Source organism: Musca autumnalis, unplaced genomic scaffold (genome assembly GCF_047663935.1).
Source record: "Musca autumnalis isolate F117 unplaced genomic scaffold, ASM4766393v1 scaffold_1, whole genome shotgun sequence".
Lineage (NCBI taxonomy): Eukaryota > Metazoa > Arthropoda > Insecta > Diptera > Muscidae > Musca > Musca autumnalis.
In genome coordinates, this window is record NW_027411644.1 from 188,530,213 (window position 1) to 188,549,908 (window position 19,696).

Consider the following 19,696-nt stretch of genomic DNA (forward strand, 5'->3'; position numbering starts at 1 on the left):
GATTTTTTTAAAAAAAATATTTTTCAATATTTTTCCAATATTCGTGAATTTAAAAAAATAATCGAGGATTTTTTAAATATAGTTTTTCTAAAATTTTTATTAATATAGTTTTTTAAATAATTTTCACGTATTTTTTAAACATAGTTTTTCGAAAGTATTTTGTCAATTATTCGTGGATTTTATTAAATAATTTTCGCAGTTTTTTTGTACATATTTTTTCTAAAATATTTTCCAATATTATTGAATTTTTTTAATGATTTTTGCAGATATTTTATACATATTTTTTCTTTAATTCTTTAATTTTCATGCTTAACTTACAAACTTACTTTATGTTAGAAGATGGACCATATCCGTTCACTCCTGCGGGAGCCTTCCCCACAAAAGTTCAAAATGTTTCGCTAAAATGTAATAATAATATTTCCTCCAAACATATGGATTATATCGGGTATTGACAATATCGGTCCACTCCTTCAGGCAGGGACGTACGCAGAGTGTTTTCAAGTGGCATTTTTCGAAACAAAATAATTTGTTCCTTGAGCTTTATGTACATATCATTGCAATATATCCAAAAAATAAGTGTGTAAATTGTCTGTCTGCTAGAAACCAACCCGAGACCCGACATCTGAAATACTAACCTTGCCTTAATGGTATTTCAACATTTTGAAATTTTGTGAACCTTTAGATTTTGTTTATTATTAAGAACATTTTTAATATGGAAATAATAAACATTTTGTTATTCTCAACTGAACTTGTAATGATGGTAATTCATTTTCGACAATACCCTATATATGTAAGATGTAAAAGGAACATATGTAGTTATAACGTGTTATTGAGCGGACCTCCCCATAAAAATGTATGTTTGAATTTGACCACAATATTATGGAAATACTAACGGAAAGGAATAGTATTTCAACAACTACTGATTATTAGATTTCCGTTAATAATTGAACATAACAACTCAGGTTTGATATTCCAAATGATGACGAATAACAAAGGTGGTGTTGTGTGGTATGGCCTGCAACCAAATCTGTACACACATTACAAAATAAACCAAAATAAAAAATAACAACAAAAATATAACACATAACTTAGGATCCGTGTCCGTTTTTGGTTATTTAATTCCATTATAAGGTTAGGTCATTATAATTTGTCTAACGTGGCATAACATTGTTGCCCCACCCAATGTCCTTTTTCCAAAATGTGTGTTTAACATTTATGTAGATATAATTTTGTGTGTGTCTGTGTTCAATTGTTTTTGAAACAAATCTAATCAACTATCATTTCATTCCACATATATTTCTCATGATAATAATGATGCTGTTATGGTTTTTATGTTCTAACTACTTGCATGTGTGTGCATTTGTTAGTGTTAAATGCAAAATGTTTTAATATTCAATTCGTATACTCCCCTGCTCCACCACCCACTCACTACCTTGTCCCATATTCCACATACACAATTATTTCAATTAAAATATTTTACACGATTTTGTATTTAAATAATAAATTACAACATTTATATGCTTTTGCATTTTTGTGTCGAGATTTTGTGTGATTTTTGCAAATATGTCTATCAGTCTTTCTCTCTCCATGCATCCGTCCATCACAAATGGTTTCAGGAGCAGGGGGAGGAGGATAATTGAATGTTGCTGTATTGTGTGTGTGCAACATGTAGACATAATTACAATAGCAATAATGCATTTAATTAAAATTGGAATGATAATAGTGTTATGTGCTGTTTTAGTCTTTTCAATAATAATTTAATATTTATTAGTTTTAGTTTTCTAAATTTTATTTTGTATTGATTTTTATTTAGTTAATATTGTTTCGTTTTAAATTATTTTTATTTTTAGAATGCTTGTTTTCGTTTAAATTTTTCCGTGATTTAGTTTTGTTAGTTATGGCCACATTTTTGTCGAAAATACCGCCCGTGATCAGTGGTGTATTAAATAAGATTTCAGAATCTCCCAACAATAATGAGTTTGCTTGTTTTTAGTTATTTCATTTATTTCCATGCTTCGTTACCTAAATAATACAAAACACACACATTTCTTCGAAATCCTGCCCCATCCCTAAGATAGAAAAAAATAATAAAACTTTAAAAATTATAATAAACATCACTGATCCGGAAATTGTAATTCCCCACAAATGACAGCAATACAAATTTACATAATTAATACAAATGATTGAGTTTCAAGTGGAATGTGATTGGCTTTTGATAATGAGAAATTATTTTGCAATTACAAATAAATAAATAGAACAGCAGGCGTTTGAGTATTTTATTTCAACTATTTTTTGTTGTTCGCAAAATTGGCTTTTAAATACTTTTAATTTATTTTTGTTTAAACAATTAGTTTTAAGTTATCAAAATGCAAAGCTTAAAATAGATGAAAATCAAAATTTAATTTTTTTAAACAACCCCCAAATCTAAACAAATGATTTTCTTTCTTTTTTCTCTTTCTTTTTTATATATCATTTATATAACAAAATTAAAAAAAATATGACAAATATTAACAACAAAACCAAAAAATATATGCAAATACTTTTCTTAACTCAAATACTTTTGAACCACTTATACAACGTCTAAAATATATGAAAAAAAAAAAAAAAACACTAAAACCACCATATCCCCAATTAACTCCTCTTCCATAAACATAAAAACGATACCCCGCAAACCTCCAACAGCCACCACCTTTACGGCCATTGACGAGTGAAGATTTTCAGGCAATGATACCGGCACACTTTCTCAGTGGTGGATCTCAGCATCAGGTGCATGTGGCACGGCCGAATGAAGTGGGTGTGGCTGGTGTTACTGTGACCGTCAATAAGGCTGTTCCCGATATGCCCATGTTCCCAGCAGCTCCCACCGAATTGGGTCGCATTACAGAAACCATTACCAAGTCAACATTTACGGAAACGGTTATGACCCGTGTCACCGATAATCATTTAGCGGAACCCCTAATAAGTGAGGTGATTATCACAAAAAGAAAAACATGAACATCTTCACAAAATAATCATTTTAGAACCAAACTAAAAACACAAAAACAAAAGTTGATTTCTTTAGTTGATTTTGATTTTATAATTTCAAATAACTTATCAAAGCAAATATTTACTCACCACCACCACTTACTACCTAACCACTTAGCACTATATACAAATGTTTTCAAAATTTTAATTCTTACAAAAGTACATATTATTATTAGCACACTTTTGGCACCTTGGTTTAATTTGTGGAATTTGCTGAAAATATTTAAAAAAGTTATAGATTGCACCACCATGATGATATTACCACCACCACCACCATTATCACCACCAATGCAATAAATCTTGCTTGCATTATTACATTTTCCACCAAGCACACATCACTTACATAGAATCCATATTTCATTTATTATTTCACCATTTACACCATATCTTACTTATGTCCTTTTTATTAAGATGATTCCAAAATCAATTTGAACAAATTGCCAATGTTTGATAAAAACAAAAACAAATAATAGAATATAAGAAATGGCATTACCAGTGAGCGAACTAGTTCAAAGGAACGATTCCGTGAAATAAACAAACGGAACCATATCGAGGACATTCGTTTATGTCGTTTAAAACCGAAAGATGGTTCGAAAATCAATTCGATAGAATAACCAAAGTATTATTGCAAAAAAGAAAATCAATACAACTTTAAAAAGGGCATCACTGGTAATGCCTAAACTTGTGTCGTTCACGAACGACCTAGCTCAAAGGAACTATTCCGTGAAATGAACGAACGGCATCATATCGAGCTCATTCATTTATATGGTTTAAATCCGATAGCGTCGAATTACCAATGTAAGATTCCAAAAAATCAATACAACTTTAAAAAGGTCAGTATTCCATTTAAACTTGTGTCGTTCACAAACGAACCAGTTCAAAGGAACGGTTCCTTGAAATGAACGAACGGAAACATATCGAGGTCATTCGTTCATATCGTTTCAAGCCGATAGCTTTAATTGCTAGTATTTTTGTGCAGATATAAATATTATTGTAATTTATAATTATAATAAATTTTTCAATAAATAATAACAAATATATCGTTATTTTATTATCTCGTTCATTTAGCTCATCTCGTTCATATAGCTCTTTCGGTTTATTACATTCAACATGTTGAATGGTTCCTTTAGGTAATTTAGTTTATTTTTTGGTCCATTCGTTGTTTTTCTTCATTCCGTTGGTGAATTCAAAAATTTCAAATAGAGTTTGTATCGATCGGAGTTTTTTTATATTATATATTATTTTCAAATAACAGTAAGTTTTCCATAGTGATTGGAAAGTGAATATACGAAATATTTATTTTCTTATCTTTAACATTAATGAAGAGAAGAGGAAGCGTGAACGATATTTACAAGAAAATTATAGACTGAAATGCAATATTGAAATAAAATGAACCAAAAGTCATTAACAAATAATGATTTTATTCAGTAAATTTTGGCAGTAGTAACTACTTACAAATTGACCGTAAAAGTCATTATTTTTATAAGGGGAAGGAAGGAAGTACTTCCCTAAATATGTATGTTTTTTTACCCTCAGCATTTATGCTAACGAGGGTATATATACTTTCATATGGACAAAATGTGCCTCATCGAAATAATTTGAAGTCGATTTAGCAATGTCCGTCCGTCTCTCTGTCTGGCTGGTGCGCACGATGACTCTCGAACGGATTAACAAAACAGGCCCAAAGTTTGATACCTCCCCCACAAAAGTTCGAAAGTGTTCGGAAAATTTGTGTGCTCGATAAATCTTGAAGGGAGTGACCGATTTGGTCCATATATTGCACTTCGTGGAATTTCTACCAGACTTAGATGATATTTCAAAATGGACTCAATCGGTATACTCCTTCGGGTACCTCCCACACAAAATTTCGAAAAAGTGCTTAACTTAGTTTAATTTCGAAGATGGGTTATATCAGTCCACGCCTTCCCGTACCTCCTCCACAAAAGTTCGAAAATGTTCGGAAAATTTGTGCGTACGCTAACTCTGCGCTCGATAACATCATGAAATTTCTACCAGATTTAGATGATAGTCCAATATAGACTGAATCGGTCTACTCATTCGGGTACCTTCCACACAAAATTTCAGAAAAGTTCAGTTTAGGACCTGCTCTTGAATCGCTTTGATTTTTCTTGTAACAACTTGAATTCACTGTCCCCTATACGACGCACAGTGGATCCACTTGTATGGAGAAAGTGGCCAAAAATACTTAGAGTGTAAAAATCAAGCCAATGTGTCGGTTACAGCTTTATGCTGCTGCGAAGAGTGTTTTAAGAAACCACGAGCGTAACATTCTCCCCCCTTTCCCCCCTGGAGGGGGTATACGATAAGAACAAAAGTCCCGATTATCTTATGATGCAAAAATAGGCTTGGGGAAACAAAACAATATCCAAAACAACATAAAATCCAACCAATTTAGCGAATTAAAAAAAATCAACATTTTTGTCTGAAAATTGGTAAAAATTTTAATATAGATCTTATAGCGTTCTTCCTGGAAGGCACGTACCGCCAACTTAAGACAAATTTGAAAGAAGATTTCTTCATCTTGCCACTGATGCCAATTATGTTAATGCACGTGGTCAGATAACAGAGTTATACGCTAGTATATCTATAGAAACCCTATTCTAGAGCAGCTTTAGTCAGCGACCCACCATTTATAGTCTGGCACTAGATGGCAGCTGATTTTAATACTGAATAATCTTAAACCCATGACCTACTTTGGAAAATTATTCCCGAGGTGGGCACTGGTGGGCATCATGACTAAAACCTTAGGTCAAATTTAAGTATATGATCAAATTGGCATTACAGAATATACTAAGAAAATATGCAGCTAACTAGAATTCCGCAATTCGCTAACACACTATTTTTTAATGAAAATTAAGCTATTACCTCCTCCAAAATCCACTATAATAGTTTGCTATACGTATTAGTTTCGCGATATTTTGAATATATTTACTTGCACTTAAAATATAGGTTGTACTCACAACAAAAAATATTAGTCAACACTTCTGACTTTTGAAGCTATTCTTAAGAAGATCGCGTTCGAATTAAACAAAAACTAATATATTTTTAAAAAGGTCCATGTCATAGCTGTCGGAGTTGCCAGATGTTGTACCAAAATTTTGACATTAATTTTTTTTATTTTTGGCCAATGGGTGGATCCACTGTGCGACGGTACGAGTTTCATTAAGGGCAAGTCCATACTTCCTGAGAAAATAGCCTGAAAGGTGCAAACAATAACACCTATGGCACCTTGTGTAGTGGTAGGAGCGCACGGTAACTCTCGAACGGACCTGCCCATTCGGTCCAAAATTTGGCCTTCGTCTAAACTTAGATTAAGTTCGAAGATAAGCAATATCGGTTCACTCCTTCAGGTACCGCCCCCACAAAAGTTCAAAAATGTTCGGAAAATTGTGCGCACGATAACTCTTGAAGGGAGTGACAGATGACAGATATAGACAGATATAGAATATGAACTGTATTTGTCCGTCTCTTCGGGTACCTCCCACACAAAATTTCGGATAAGTTCACTTTAAGACCTGCACTCAATTCACTTTGATTTTTGATGAAGCAACTTGCATTCGCTGCCTCAATTACGACGGTAAAAGTTTTTTAGGGGCAAGTCCATACTTCTTGAGAAAACAGCCCGAAAGGTGTAAAAACCGCCTATGGCACCATATGTCGGGGCTGGGGAGCACGATAACTTTCGAACTGATCCACCGATTTGGTCCAAAATTTGGCCTTCGTCATATTTTGTTCAAACTTAGTTTCAGTTCGAAGATACGCAAAACCGGTCCACAACTTCAGGAACCTCCCCCCCAGAAATAAAAAGTCACTTAAATGTTACACGCTACATCTGTTGAAGGGAGCAACCGATTTGGTCCAAACTGTGGATTTCCTAATATTTTGTCCATATTCGAAAACGGCCCATATCGGTCCTCTCCTTTAGGTACCTCTCCCACGAAAGTTCAACATTTGTGTCTAGGTGTAGTTTAGTATCTGTTCGAAGATACATTGGAAATGTATAAGGATGCTGTTTGTTGTGGTCCTGTTTTCGGCGATATTATGTTTTCCGTGGACAAGTCCATGCACTCTGGCATACTGATCCAAAAGTTAGACGATGACCCACTGAAATGACTTGTGGGCGCTATATCTATCGAAAATATATGACTCCCAAAATAAGATCCACTTCCATAATGAACCAAGTCGGTCTTTGAACTTTAATCCTAATTCACATTTTTGTCGTCAAGTTCAAATGTTCAAAAAGGGTCACAAAATTCTGAAAAGACCCTGTCCGTAGATGAAAGTTTAAATTCGCACAGGCTGAGGGTATATCTCTGTCGGCAAAGCCGACAAGCGTTCTATTTTGAGAACAATTATTATTTTGCTCTCTGCTGGTTTTGAACACACGAACTTCTGATTTGTAGCCAAACACACTACACACCAGGTCACTCGTACGAGAAGTTAGGGTTGTTTAAATCAGAGTTCCGAATACAAAAAGCACAAGCTCTGTGCCACCGGACTCATTACTTAGTAACTACTTGGCAATGAGTAAAGTCAACAGTTATGTGTTAGCCTCTATACATATTTGTACTGCCTGATAATGCGAAAAGTAATGATGTCTCATTACTCGGTAATGCATGAAATAATGACACGTGCCTACCAAATTTTTGCTGGGTTGGGGTTGGATTCTTGTTCTATTTACATAAGACAATTTTCCTTGCGGCAATTGTCAGTTTGTTGGTGAGGGAGGGTGTTGAGAGGTAAAGGGTTACCATATTCCTCACCCCTCTCTACATTAAACTGACAATTGCCTCAAGGAAAATTTCCTAATGTAAATATGGACTAAAATTTTGTAATATTTTTTTTTCCTTTTCATTTGACATTTTTTCCTTTCATTTCACATTATCATATAAATTGAAAGAGTCAGTCACTGGTTTTGATGAACGGAATAAAAAAGACAGATCCGTTCAATGATCAAGATTGCCCAACACTAATTTCGTTCTAACTGATTTCTCAATCCTCTTCTAATAAAAATTACATTGTGTTTTTGACTATGTTTTTGAGAATAATATTGAACGAAAATGAGCCAACGTATGAAGTTAACGGTTCCTGGTTCCTTTTGATGAACGGAATGAACAAGATTGGTCTGTTTATTGATCGAGATTTCCCAACACTAATTTCGTTCTTATTGATTTTTGAATCGTCTTAGGAAAAGATGCCATATATTTAAATCTGTTATGGCTTACATTGTGTCAGGGAGTATTATTTTTGATTATTTATTTTTTAATTAATTTTTAAAGTTCAAGTTTTATATTAAAATATTTTTAAATGATTTATTAATTTAAATTTTGTTTCTATAATTTTAATTGAAGTTAATGTTATTTAGTTAAATGACATTAAAATGTAGAAGTAGTAAAGTAGAAGTAGCTCTTGAACGAGTGAATATAGCTCCTTCAGGTCATTGAAGAAATGAAAATGATATTGAACGAAAATGAGCCAATGAACGAAATGAACGACCTGGATCCTTATGATGAATCCTTATGAAAAATATAGATCTGTTCAATGAAGCGATTTCTCAACACTAATTTCGTTCTTATTGATTTTTGAATCGTATTGGGAACAGAAGACATTAATTGAAATCTATTAAAGTATAATTTTTTATAATGTTTTTTGGAAATAATATTGAACGAAAATGAGCCAATGAACGACCTGATTCCTTTTGATGAACGGAATGAACAAGACATCCGCTCAGTAATCGAGATTGGTCAACACTAATTTTGTTCTAATTGATTTTTGAATCGTCTCTGGAAAAGAAGCCATACATTTGAATCTATGTATTAAAGCTTACATCGTGTCGGAGAGTATATTTTTTTTTTTGTTTTATTTATTTATAAAGTTCAAGTTTTATATCAAAGTATTATTTTCATCAAAATGATTTGTAAATATATTTGGAGGCATGTTTAAATATAATTATTAATTTGGATTTAATTATTTATATTGAAGTTAATATTATTAAATTACAGTAAAATATAGAAGTAGATGTAGCAAATTACAATATTTGATTTCTGAATATAAATTTATCGACTTTGAACGATTTCTATAGTTTTAATATTGTTAATATGTTATGTGTAGAGAAGGGCGCGTGTCACGATCGTGACACTAAACAACATAAACAACAACTGAGCAGTTTAGTGGCGGTTAAGAACTAAACACTTTAGTTGTTGTTTTGGCGACCGTGACACGCGCCCATCTCTACTTATGTATATATCCGACATTTGTAATCCAAAATCGATTTTTATATTGCTTATGCAATGTAAGGCACATAATCGTTTGCCGATGAACGGTAGCTACATATCGCTCATTTACTCAAAGAGTGACACATTTCAAAAAATCGAGTTTCGAGAAAAATGCATTTTAAGTTGGAGATTGAAATTTGATTTCAAAACTTAAAAAGATTATTACACAAAAAAAAAAATAACTACGTGGACCATATTCTGCAAACACCTAGCCAGATAACAGTAATAATTTCTGTGCAAGATCAAGCATGATTTGAAGAGTATCAGTATGAAAATTTGACACAAGATAAAGTAGAAGTCGTAGAGAAAATAGAAATTATTAACTCAGAAAATTCATTTTTTTGAGTTATGCCAGTCTTTGAGTAAATGAGCGATATGTTGATCATTTTGCCGCCGTTCATGTTTTTCATTCATCGAAAATTATACTGTTAAATAGTAAGATATCGATATTAAAACTCTCATTTAATTTAAAAGTGTATATCCTACATTAATCTTATATAAATTGTTTACATCGCAACGATAACTACAAGCAATGACAGGAAATAATATTATTTGTATACACTAAATATAGAATTGAATAAAGGGGAAAATCTAGACTTTTCCTCATTGGTAAGTAATAAAAATTCAGCCCTGTTGAAAGTCTTGAAAAAAGTCATTACAACACAAATTTACGATCTTTCACATCGAAAATGTTGTTCTTAGTCGCATTTCATAAAAAACTGGAAGAGTATTGAAACCAATTACTGTGTTTACTATCCAGAAAATAAGGAACATATTTTCAATCGATAACAAACTAGCGATAGTGCCTATTTGTTCACTACGTTTTACTAGTTCTAGTGGTTCACTGCAATGAACCAACGGAACTAGATAAAAATGTACCATTTTTTAGTTTGTGTTATCTACATCGCTTCAATTAGTTAGTGTAACTAGTTCAATTTAAAGAACTAAATAAATAGATGAACTAACGATTCTATTTAATAACTTACTTGAACTAAAGGAAAGATTTCTAAAACTTCAAACTGTTGTTTAATATTTTAGGAAGGCCACATTCTGATCTATTAAATTGTCAAAAGTTGTGAAAATTATCGGACGAAAATGTTCACAAGTATATTCCATTTTTTGCAAAGTGGATTTTCAATTCACAGTCAAACTGTCCAAAACAATCTTCAAATGGCGCATGGCAACACGAGGTGTTGCCTAGTCCATTTAGTTTTCGTGCAGCCCTCGTAGTAGTGTAGTTTTGAAATAATGCTTAACAATAAATTTACAAATCAATACAGATCGTCTATATTGTTACATAAATGGTAATCTAATATAAAAGGTCAAAGTTGTTTCATCGAAAAAATAGTTTTAGTTAAATACAATTTATTATTTTCATAGAAATCTATAAGACCACATATGCACATGGTTAAAATAATTCCTTACATTTCCGATAAACTTTATTATATTTAAATTAACTGAACTTTAAGAAGTCCTTCTCCCCTACACTGCATGTCATGCATTATTCTGTAGTGGCTTATTGCCTTCACCACCACTCAAAGACATTGGAAATAAATCTAAGAGAATAAATATGACACGCCAGTCAGTCAGGTGTCTGTTTAAGTAAGGGCATTGCTGCTGTTGCTATGTCAACCATTCGCATTCTTTCAGGAAATGGCATTGCTAAAGGAATATTTCAACTACATACTACGTTTATCCAACTTTTCTAAGAGATTATATTTAAGTATGTCGTATAGAGAAAGTCAAGAGAATAGTAGTAATAAGATTCTATTCCCGCATACTGCAACAACAAGAAATCAAAGTTCATTGTTATTCCTGGTAATGCACATTTTGATTACCATCTGCAGCACGGTGCTCTTGAAACAATTTTAAATGGAAGGTGCTTACACCTTGGAAATTTTTGCGGATTCTGAAACTACAATGTTCATAGAAGAGAAAAATCAAAAAACAAAAAAAATCGCCGGAGCGCTTTTTTAGTAAATCGCGATTTAAGTTGACATTTTTAGGGGTTGTTTAGATTTTCACGATTTAACTTAGAAACCGCAAGCCCCATCAAAATGACATTATAGAAAATTTTGTAGCTATGAAAATTCTCCACAAGATTGACCTTTATGGTATTCTCGTCGGTTTTACTGTTTTTGAGATATAGAAGTTCAAATTGGGACAATTCAAATTCAATTAAATTCTGTATCGCCCCCTTATAAAAAAATGTCATGACTGCAAATTCCCAACATAAACTTATATATCTAAAAAAATGGTACAACTTAGGATAAGTTTCTTAAGCCAGTCTTGTAGAGAATTTTCACAGCTTTCACATTTTCTCAGGTCCCATATCGATAGGACTTACCGTATTCAAGTAAAATCGCGAAACCCTAACAAAAAAATCTAAAAATGTAAACTGAGGTTCTTTATCTCAAAAATGGTACAGGCTGGGAACAAATGGTAAACGTCAATCCTCTAGAGAATTTTCACAGCTACAACATTTTCTTTAGTTCCATTGCGATTGGACTTGCGGTTTTCAAGCAAAATCGTGAAAACCTAAAAATCTCCCATAAATGTGAATTTTGACCGCGATTTATGTAAAAACCCCTACACCGATTTTTTCTTGTTTTTGGATTTTTCTCATCTATGAACATTGCTGTTTCAGAATTCACAAAAACTTCCCCTGTGTAAGCGGTTTTCATTGAAATATAGTTAAGGCGCACCCTTCATGACATTGTTTTATAAGGGGGCGATACAGTCAGTGCATTGTCCCAATTTGAACTTCTATATCTCTAAAATGGTAAGAACTACGAAAATACCGTAAAGGACGATCTTGTAGAGAATTTTCATAGCTACAACATTTTTTTAGTCCCATCTTAATAGGACTTGCGGCTTCTAAGCAAAATCGTGAAAACCTAAACAACCCCTAAAATGTCAACTAAAATCGCGATTTATTTAAAGAGCGCTCCTGCGATTTTTTTTGTTTTTTGATTTTTCTCATCTATAAACATTGTAGTTTCAGAATCCGCAAAAACTTCCGAGGTGTAAGCACCTTCCATTTAAAATTCTTTCAAGAGCACCGTGATCTGCAGGTTTATAATGTCATAACAATTGCATTTCACTTAGGATTTAACTTTATTCTCCCTTTCAAACAAATAAAAGCAGTACAACACAGTCGTCCTGGGAGTAGGAGATTTGATATCCCTCTGTCATATTATGATGCAATGACAAACGTTATTTCATTATACTCGTAACATGAGGATAATGGCGATGATGATTATCATTATTATTAATAATGTCAACAAAATTATTGCTCATTATGTGCACTGCATTGCATTGTTGCCTGTCATTTAGTCCCTTAACGAAAATGTTGAAAATCTCATTTTGAGTAATGTCGTTGAAAGTTTTAAGCACATAATGAGCAATAACATGGCATAGTTATAATTTTAAATTATTCTCTAATGAAAAAATAATGATAATGAAATGTTTTCATAGAAAATGTCGTTATAGTATTTATCAAATAGCTGTAAATGAAAGACAATCTTTTAGTTAATTTAATGCAAAGATTTTGCAGTGAAAGACAGAAAGAAGAACGAATGAACGCTGCAAAATAAATTGATACATTTTTCCAGTTATTCGTACAAATTCACACCAACTAATTTACATTTTTTTATTGCGCATCTAAATTGTCAGTGGTGCAATAAATATGTCATTACCACATTAAAATGGTTTTAAAAAGAAGTGTTTTGACAATAAAATGTTATTTTCTTTTTTCCTTTTGAAGGTTGTGAATAAGTTCATTGCTTTCTTTGATTTCGATTTAACTGAAGCAGACAATGATGAGACATAAGAAAAAATAAATGGCAATACAATCGAAATCAAATCTTAATAAAAATAATTACTTTAAAAGAAAGGGATGCAATTTATTACCGAAATTATGGTAAAAGCTTAAGGTTTTTCTGAAAATTTCCATAGAAGGGACATACGAATAACAAAAACAACTTAGGAAAATGAGAAATATGACAAAAATATCACTTACGATTTTGACTTCACAAACATGTTCTAAATGTTTTACAAAAAGTATTGCTATTCCAGATAATCAATTGTTGATGTTTTTGACATCACTTGTGTATAATTCGCATATTACATATATTTTCCATGTAATTTCAAATAAATGATACATGTAATATTTGCAATGAGTGTTAATAAAGTTCCTAAAATACTTAGGATTGCGCTGCACTATAGGTAATTTGCCCAGTTTTTGAGGCAAAAAGCCGATTTTGCAACTTTTAATAACACTATGCAACACTGAAAATGCAAACAACTTCTAGTATTAATTTTTTGAAAGTACATATTTAGACTACAAAAACCCTAGTTGGGTTTTGTCCTGTCAGATCCAGTTCGGATTTTATGGCCTCATCTAAACCGGGCTAAATCTACACTTTTTTGCATTTATCAGGCCTTTATCTCAGAAACGAATAGGAATTTGGCATTGCTGTCTTTAGCAATATTGTAGCCATAAACTAGTAGAACTTATCTTTTGAAGAAACCACATAAGAAAAACTCCATCTAGGGCATCAAAATCTATAAAATATAGAAAATTTTACATAATTGCTGAAATTCTGGTCAGTATCGGCTAAACTATTGGGAGTTGAACCAAGTAACCTTTTGCAAAAATCTTCCAAATAAAGTTCTCAACAATTCTTTAGAACATTCTGAAACTCTAAAATGCTTACTTCATGTTGTTTCAGCGGTATTTTGCATCAAATCTTTTACAACAAGTATTTTAAACACAGTTCACACCAACAGTTTATTTTCGCATTTCGGATTTCACCACATTATTGGCATATTTATTAAATCGTCGTTGAAAAATTTACTGAAAACAACGGCATAGAGGCATTTTACAACAATGACATGTTTTGAAGAGTTGTGTATTACATTCCAGGGTATATTTTTCCAAAAGAAAATATTCAGAAAAAATTAACGGTTTTGGAGATACGGTGCGAAATGTATAAAAATTGTGGTATTTTTGCATATATTTTGAAATTTGAGGCAATAAATGTAGTTTTTCGAGTTCATTATTTCTCCAAATATTCTTTTCTTGTCCTTATCTACAAATTTGCTTCAGAGGTCAGAAGAAGATTCGCATTGGTTTCAGAGATATAGCCCCGAATTTTTTTAAAAACTCAATATTTAACCATGTTTAGATGGGGCCATAAAATCCGAGCTGGATCTGACACAACAAAACCCAACTAGGGTTTCTTGGCGTTTGGGTCTGTACTTTCAAAAAATCTTCAGTTCGAATTGTTTGCACAATATCACCTTAAAAATGTTGCACAGTGTAATACATAATATTTTTTAGTGGACATTAACCCAGATAAAGCCACTCGCTGGTCGTTTAAACGCCACAAAAAATGGTTGCAAAAATTGACGTAAAACTCTGGTTTTTGGAATATTTTTGTGTTTTTTTTATTTTGTTATAGTATTGTCTGTTATCTGTCATTTCACGCTTATAAAGCTTCATTTGACCTATGCATTTCCACGCGATTGGCCTAAGCCCAAGCTATTCAAAAAATCGATTTTTTTGTAATTTTCGACTTATGATGAAAACTTTAAATATGCGATAAAAATTTAATCATAATTGTTAGAATCATATAAATTCAGAGTTTGTTAGGAATATAGTAAGAGTATATTCTCTATCAAAAACCAAGGGATTGGCTCATAAAGATACACCGATATTACCCTCAAAAGTTTTTGGCACTTTTAAAAATAGGCCCGATTGCGTTTTAGAGAAAAGTTATTTGTTAAAAAAATGATTAAAAAGTCTCAAAAATATAATTTTCATAACAATTTTAAGTTTTCTGGCAAAAAAAAAATCTCGGCGCTAAGTGGGCTAAAAAAAGAACATCTCAAAATTTGTTAATATGAATGAAATTTTTCAAAATAGCGCCATTATCGCGGTTTAAATTGCAGCCAATGTGAGAATTTCGAAAAACTAAAAAATATAAATTATAAGGCCTATTTCAATGTGTTTAAAACCGTGTAAAAATAAACCAAATATAAGTAAATGTAAAATTGAATAGATTGGCCATTGCGAGTGCAATTTATTTAATATAAAATATTTTGTGTAGCGACCAAAAAACACAAAAAGTCGAAAATAAATATTTTATTTTTCTTAAACTCTCTTCTGATAGACTTTTGCTAAATTGGCCGAGTTTGGCCGCGATTTTGCCACCTACAACACATTACTGAAAGTAATCTGCATTAGTATTAATGCATTTCAAAACCCGATTTTGCCCGTTCTTTGATATTTATCTGATTTTGTTAGGTTATTTCTAAATGAAAACTATTAAAATTGTGGGAGTTTGGTTTGAGGAGATAAATAATAAATATAAAAAAAATATTGTTGTTTACAATTTCATTGCAAGTAAGATAAGTAATGGCGAGACATTGTTCGTTATATCCGTGGTTTTCTATATACGGTGCGGTTGTAGTAAGCTATATTTTATTTCTCTTTTACATATTAATCATTGATACGGTTTAAAGGAGTACTAAATTCGTCTTTATTAACGTATGTAGATTTAAAAAAATACCCAAAACTGTACGAGGGATGCACAAAAACTACCTGACCTAGGCAACATCGCGTATTGCCAGGCGCCATTTGATTTTTTGGAAAGTTTGACAGTTTTTAGCCTAGACTTAGTCAGGACAGTTTATCGTACGACCATGTTATGTGTTGTTTACAGTGACTTGAAAAAAATCACTTTGCAAAAAAAATCGAATTTACTTGTTAACATTTTCGTCCAAGAATTTTTTACAACCTCCCTACCCGCATTTGGAAGTGAGTTTCTCACTCCCTGGCCAGGCGAACATCAAAATTTTCAACGTTGGTAAAATACCCCTCAGTAATGTTGGCGACATTTTCTGAGTATTGCAGCCATGTAAAACTTCTCTACAAGTGGTGTCTTAGGACACGCCGTTCGGACTCGGCGATAAACAGTAGATCCCATATCATTGAGCTAATATGAATCGGGGTGCACTCATTGATTTGAGAGAAGTCTCCCTTGTCCCGTATGGGATGTTTGTGGAACAATTATTATTATAACATAAAAATTAAAAAAAAAATTAAAATAAATAGAATAGAATATTTTTTAATTCCAAGAACTGTCGCGGAAATGATCTTCTAGAAGTGTCGCTGGAGTGACTTTCAAGACGACACGCCGGCGTGGTTCATTTCTTCACAACGGAGGTCACTTCAGGGTGACTTCTGCGATGATCGCCGCGACTGTTTTTATCGCCCTGGGCGACACGCCTAAGTCACTTCCGAGATAGTTTTTGCTTGCAGGGTTTCGACATGGATGATCACCGCAAGAGTGTATCGATCAAATTAAATATTTGTATACCGATAAAGGACCATCCAATAGGACTATGAAAAACTGGTTTAATGAATTCAACAGTGGTAGGTACTCGGCAAATAACGAAGGACGTGAGGGTCGCAAAATGAATTTTCTCGTTAGATCCAGCAAAATTGGACAATCGCTCAAAAAAAAAAGGCTCCTGTGAATTGGTCCAAAGAAATTGTGCATAAAATCGATCGCGGTGCTTCAAACGACGTTTATAAGATCGTCACAGACGACAAATCTTGGATCTATGCTTAGGAGCCCGAAACAAAGCAGGAATCGATCGTTTGGGTCTTCGAAAGCGAACCAAATCAAACGAAAGTTGTTAATGTAAGGAGCACTTCGAACAAAAGGTTGCCTCTTTCTTCAGAAAAACTGACCGTGTGGCGACTATACGGATTGAGAAATATAGGACGGTTAATTCTGAGTGGTCCACTATAATTTGTTTACCTAAAGTCTCCTGAGAAATTCGAAAAACGAACAAGAGAAGACAAATCATTCTGTAACATGACAATGTGTGCTCTCACAGATCGATTCAAACCAGCGCCTTTTTGACCGAAAAAAAACGTGGAATTGATGGGTCATTCGACGTACAGCCCTGACTGGGGATCCAATGACTTCATTTAATTCCAGCACATCAAGAAAAAAGGCGTGGTCAACGATATTTGTTGCCTGAAGATGCTGTAATAGTGTTCTAAAACCATGTTTTGGAGGTGTCTCAATCGGAGTGAAAAAAGGTATTCAACAATTGCTTTGAGCGCATGAAAAAGCATATAAATCATGCTGGAGACTACTTAAGAAAACAATAAAACCGTTTTTGATGATAAATACTCGGGTTTTCATTGATAGGCCAGATAGTTATCTTTCAGTCCTCGTAACAGCAATTCGTTTGGAAATCTGCCCGCGGGGTCATCGTTTTCCACAGTTTGTTGTGTATAAGAGAACTAATGAAAATGACATTGGAAGGAATAGCTTTGTTCGTTATATACGTAGTTGCTTATAACCGTTGTTCGTTATATCCGAATTTATCTGTAGAAATATTTGTTTTATCTAAACTTTTACACATAAATAACACTGTGCAACAAAATGGAGGTGAAAGTCTGGGGCACGGAAAATTCTTCTTGGGGAAGAAAGGCCTTTGTGAGTATATTAAGAGCCCCGAAGGACGCGACAAAATCGATTAGTTGTCAATGAGAGCCGCACCTAAAATTTTCTGAGCGATATTTTTGCAGAACATTTCGAAACTGAAAAACTTCATCTAGTGGTACTTTTATAGCGGCTCTTAAAATAACGGACGAAAAGAACATTGAAGGAAGCGAGTTAGAAGGTCGAAGTGCTCTACGAAAATAATCCTCACTCGATTTGACTGAAGACATATCATCTCAAAAATAAGTTAAAACAACAGTGAACAAAGATATAACGCAAATTCCCGATGGCTTACAGGGTCTCTAGCAAAAACTTCATCACGCCATAACGCGGAAGTTCGACTCACGGCGGATCTGCCCTTTGGGATTCTTAATTTACTCACAAAGGGCTTTCAACTCCAAAAGGAATTATCTCTGCCCCAAAATTTGTGGTTCACAGTGTAATTTAAAAATCCTTCAATTCCGTCGTTATTAATTTTTGCCTCAAAAACAGGTCAAATTATCTATAGTGCGCTGGTATAACAAAATTATATTAAAACAGTTACACATTACACTCTCCCTAGAATAATTCTAAACATAAACAATCTTTACTGTACATACTTTGCTATTGAAATATTGATGGACCAACCAAATGTTTTCTCGACCAGCGATCTCCTAACCAAGAATACTTAGGATTGTTCTGGTATAACTAAATTATAGTATACTTTCGAAGCTACGAATATTGTGTACCAGGACATAAACAATTATTGTAGTAACAATATTACATACTGAACCTGATAGTATCTTTACTCTTTTCTCTTCATATATTGAAACATATTGATTTTTCTCTGCATGTCGGAAGTCACATTGAACATGGGAAATTTTTCTTATATCATATAGGATATGGCTTGTCCTAAGACATGACTTGTGGAGATGTTTTACATGGCTGAAAAAAATTCAATGTCCATAAAGTTTTCGTGCAGCCCTCGTACTCAAGAACTCGCTCGAGTAAAGCAATAACGAAAATCAGCAAAAATTCGGATCCGTTAGTCAATATGAAACCCATTACAAAGTAATGTTAACAAAACTAACTACTTATGTTACTCCTTACTAAGTTAAGAGTACGGTGGCACAGAGCATGTGTGTCCGGCTGCAAATCAGAGGATTGTGTGTTCAACGCTCAACGCCGGCCGAGTACTTTTTGTTAAACAAAACAACGAACAGTTTGTGGTGCACATGTAAGCGTTTAAACAACCAAAATAGCCCATTTAACCCACATGTGTAGTTGGAAGCCCAAGGGGAACGACCCCATCGAAAACTCTCCGATATTTTTGCATTTTTGTCAAAAGGTAGGATTTGTTGCGCTGATTACAGAAATGTGTAATTTTCATGGGCGATGGATCCGGTTCGCCCGTTGTTTGACCCGAAAGGCCAGATTTTAAACCGAGTTAGACCCGGTTCTACTGAACTAATTACTGCAAAGTGGATATCGTATAAAAGCTTATAGAAATACCTAACACATGCCGTTGTTACTTTAACCGGTCCGCCTCATGACGTTCTTACGTGGATTACTTCTTCCCATGAGTAATTTGACACTTATATTACGATATCACAAAAGTGGTGACTCCTGTTGAAAGGTCATGAAGATCATTCTTGTAGACAATTTTTAAGACTACCACTTTTACTTTGGTCGACTTCTGAAAGGTTTTACCGTTAAAAAAATAATAAAACTGAATAAGGCCTCCAAAAAATGAACTTTGACACTGAATAACTTCGTTTGCACACATGGGATCGATGGGGACTTTTAGGGCGTTACTTCTGATGGCAAACCCTAGCTTTCCATCAAAATTCAGCTTTGTAGGGATTTTTG

The 19,696-nt window shown here is 33.3% G+C and overlaps 1 protein-coding gene across 42 annotated transcripts in view; it reads left to right on the forward strand.

Annotated features, from left to right (window-relative positions):
* The window catches only part of LOC141388847 (protein lap4-like), a 667,534-nt gene that overhangs the window by 377,204 nt on the left and 270,634 nt on the right, over positions 1-19,696 (forward strand). For 34 of the 42 annotated variants that reach the window (XM_073959312.1, XM_073959313.1, XM_073959314.1 and 31 more), the window contains one exon: positions 2,683-2,967. The exons of the other annotated variants lie outside the window; for them this stretch is intronic. In XM_073959312.1, coding sequence (XP_073815413.1) covers positions 2,683-2,967 — 285 coding nt within the window. The remainder of the gene's footprint in view (positions 1-2,682; positions 2,968-19,696) is intronic. 42 annotated transcript variants of the gene reach the window in all.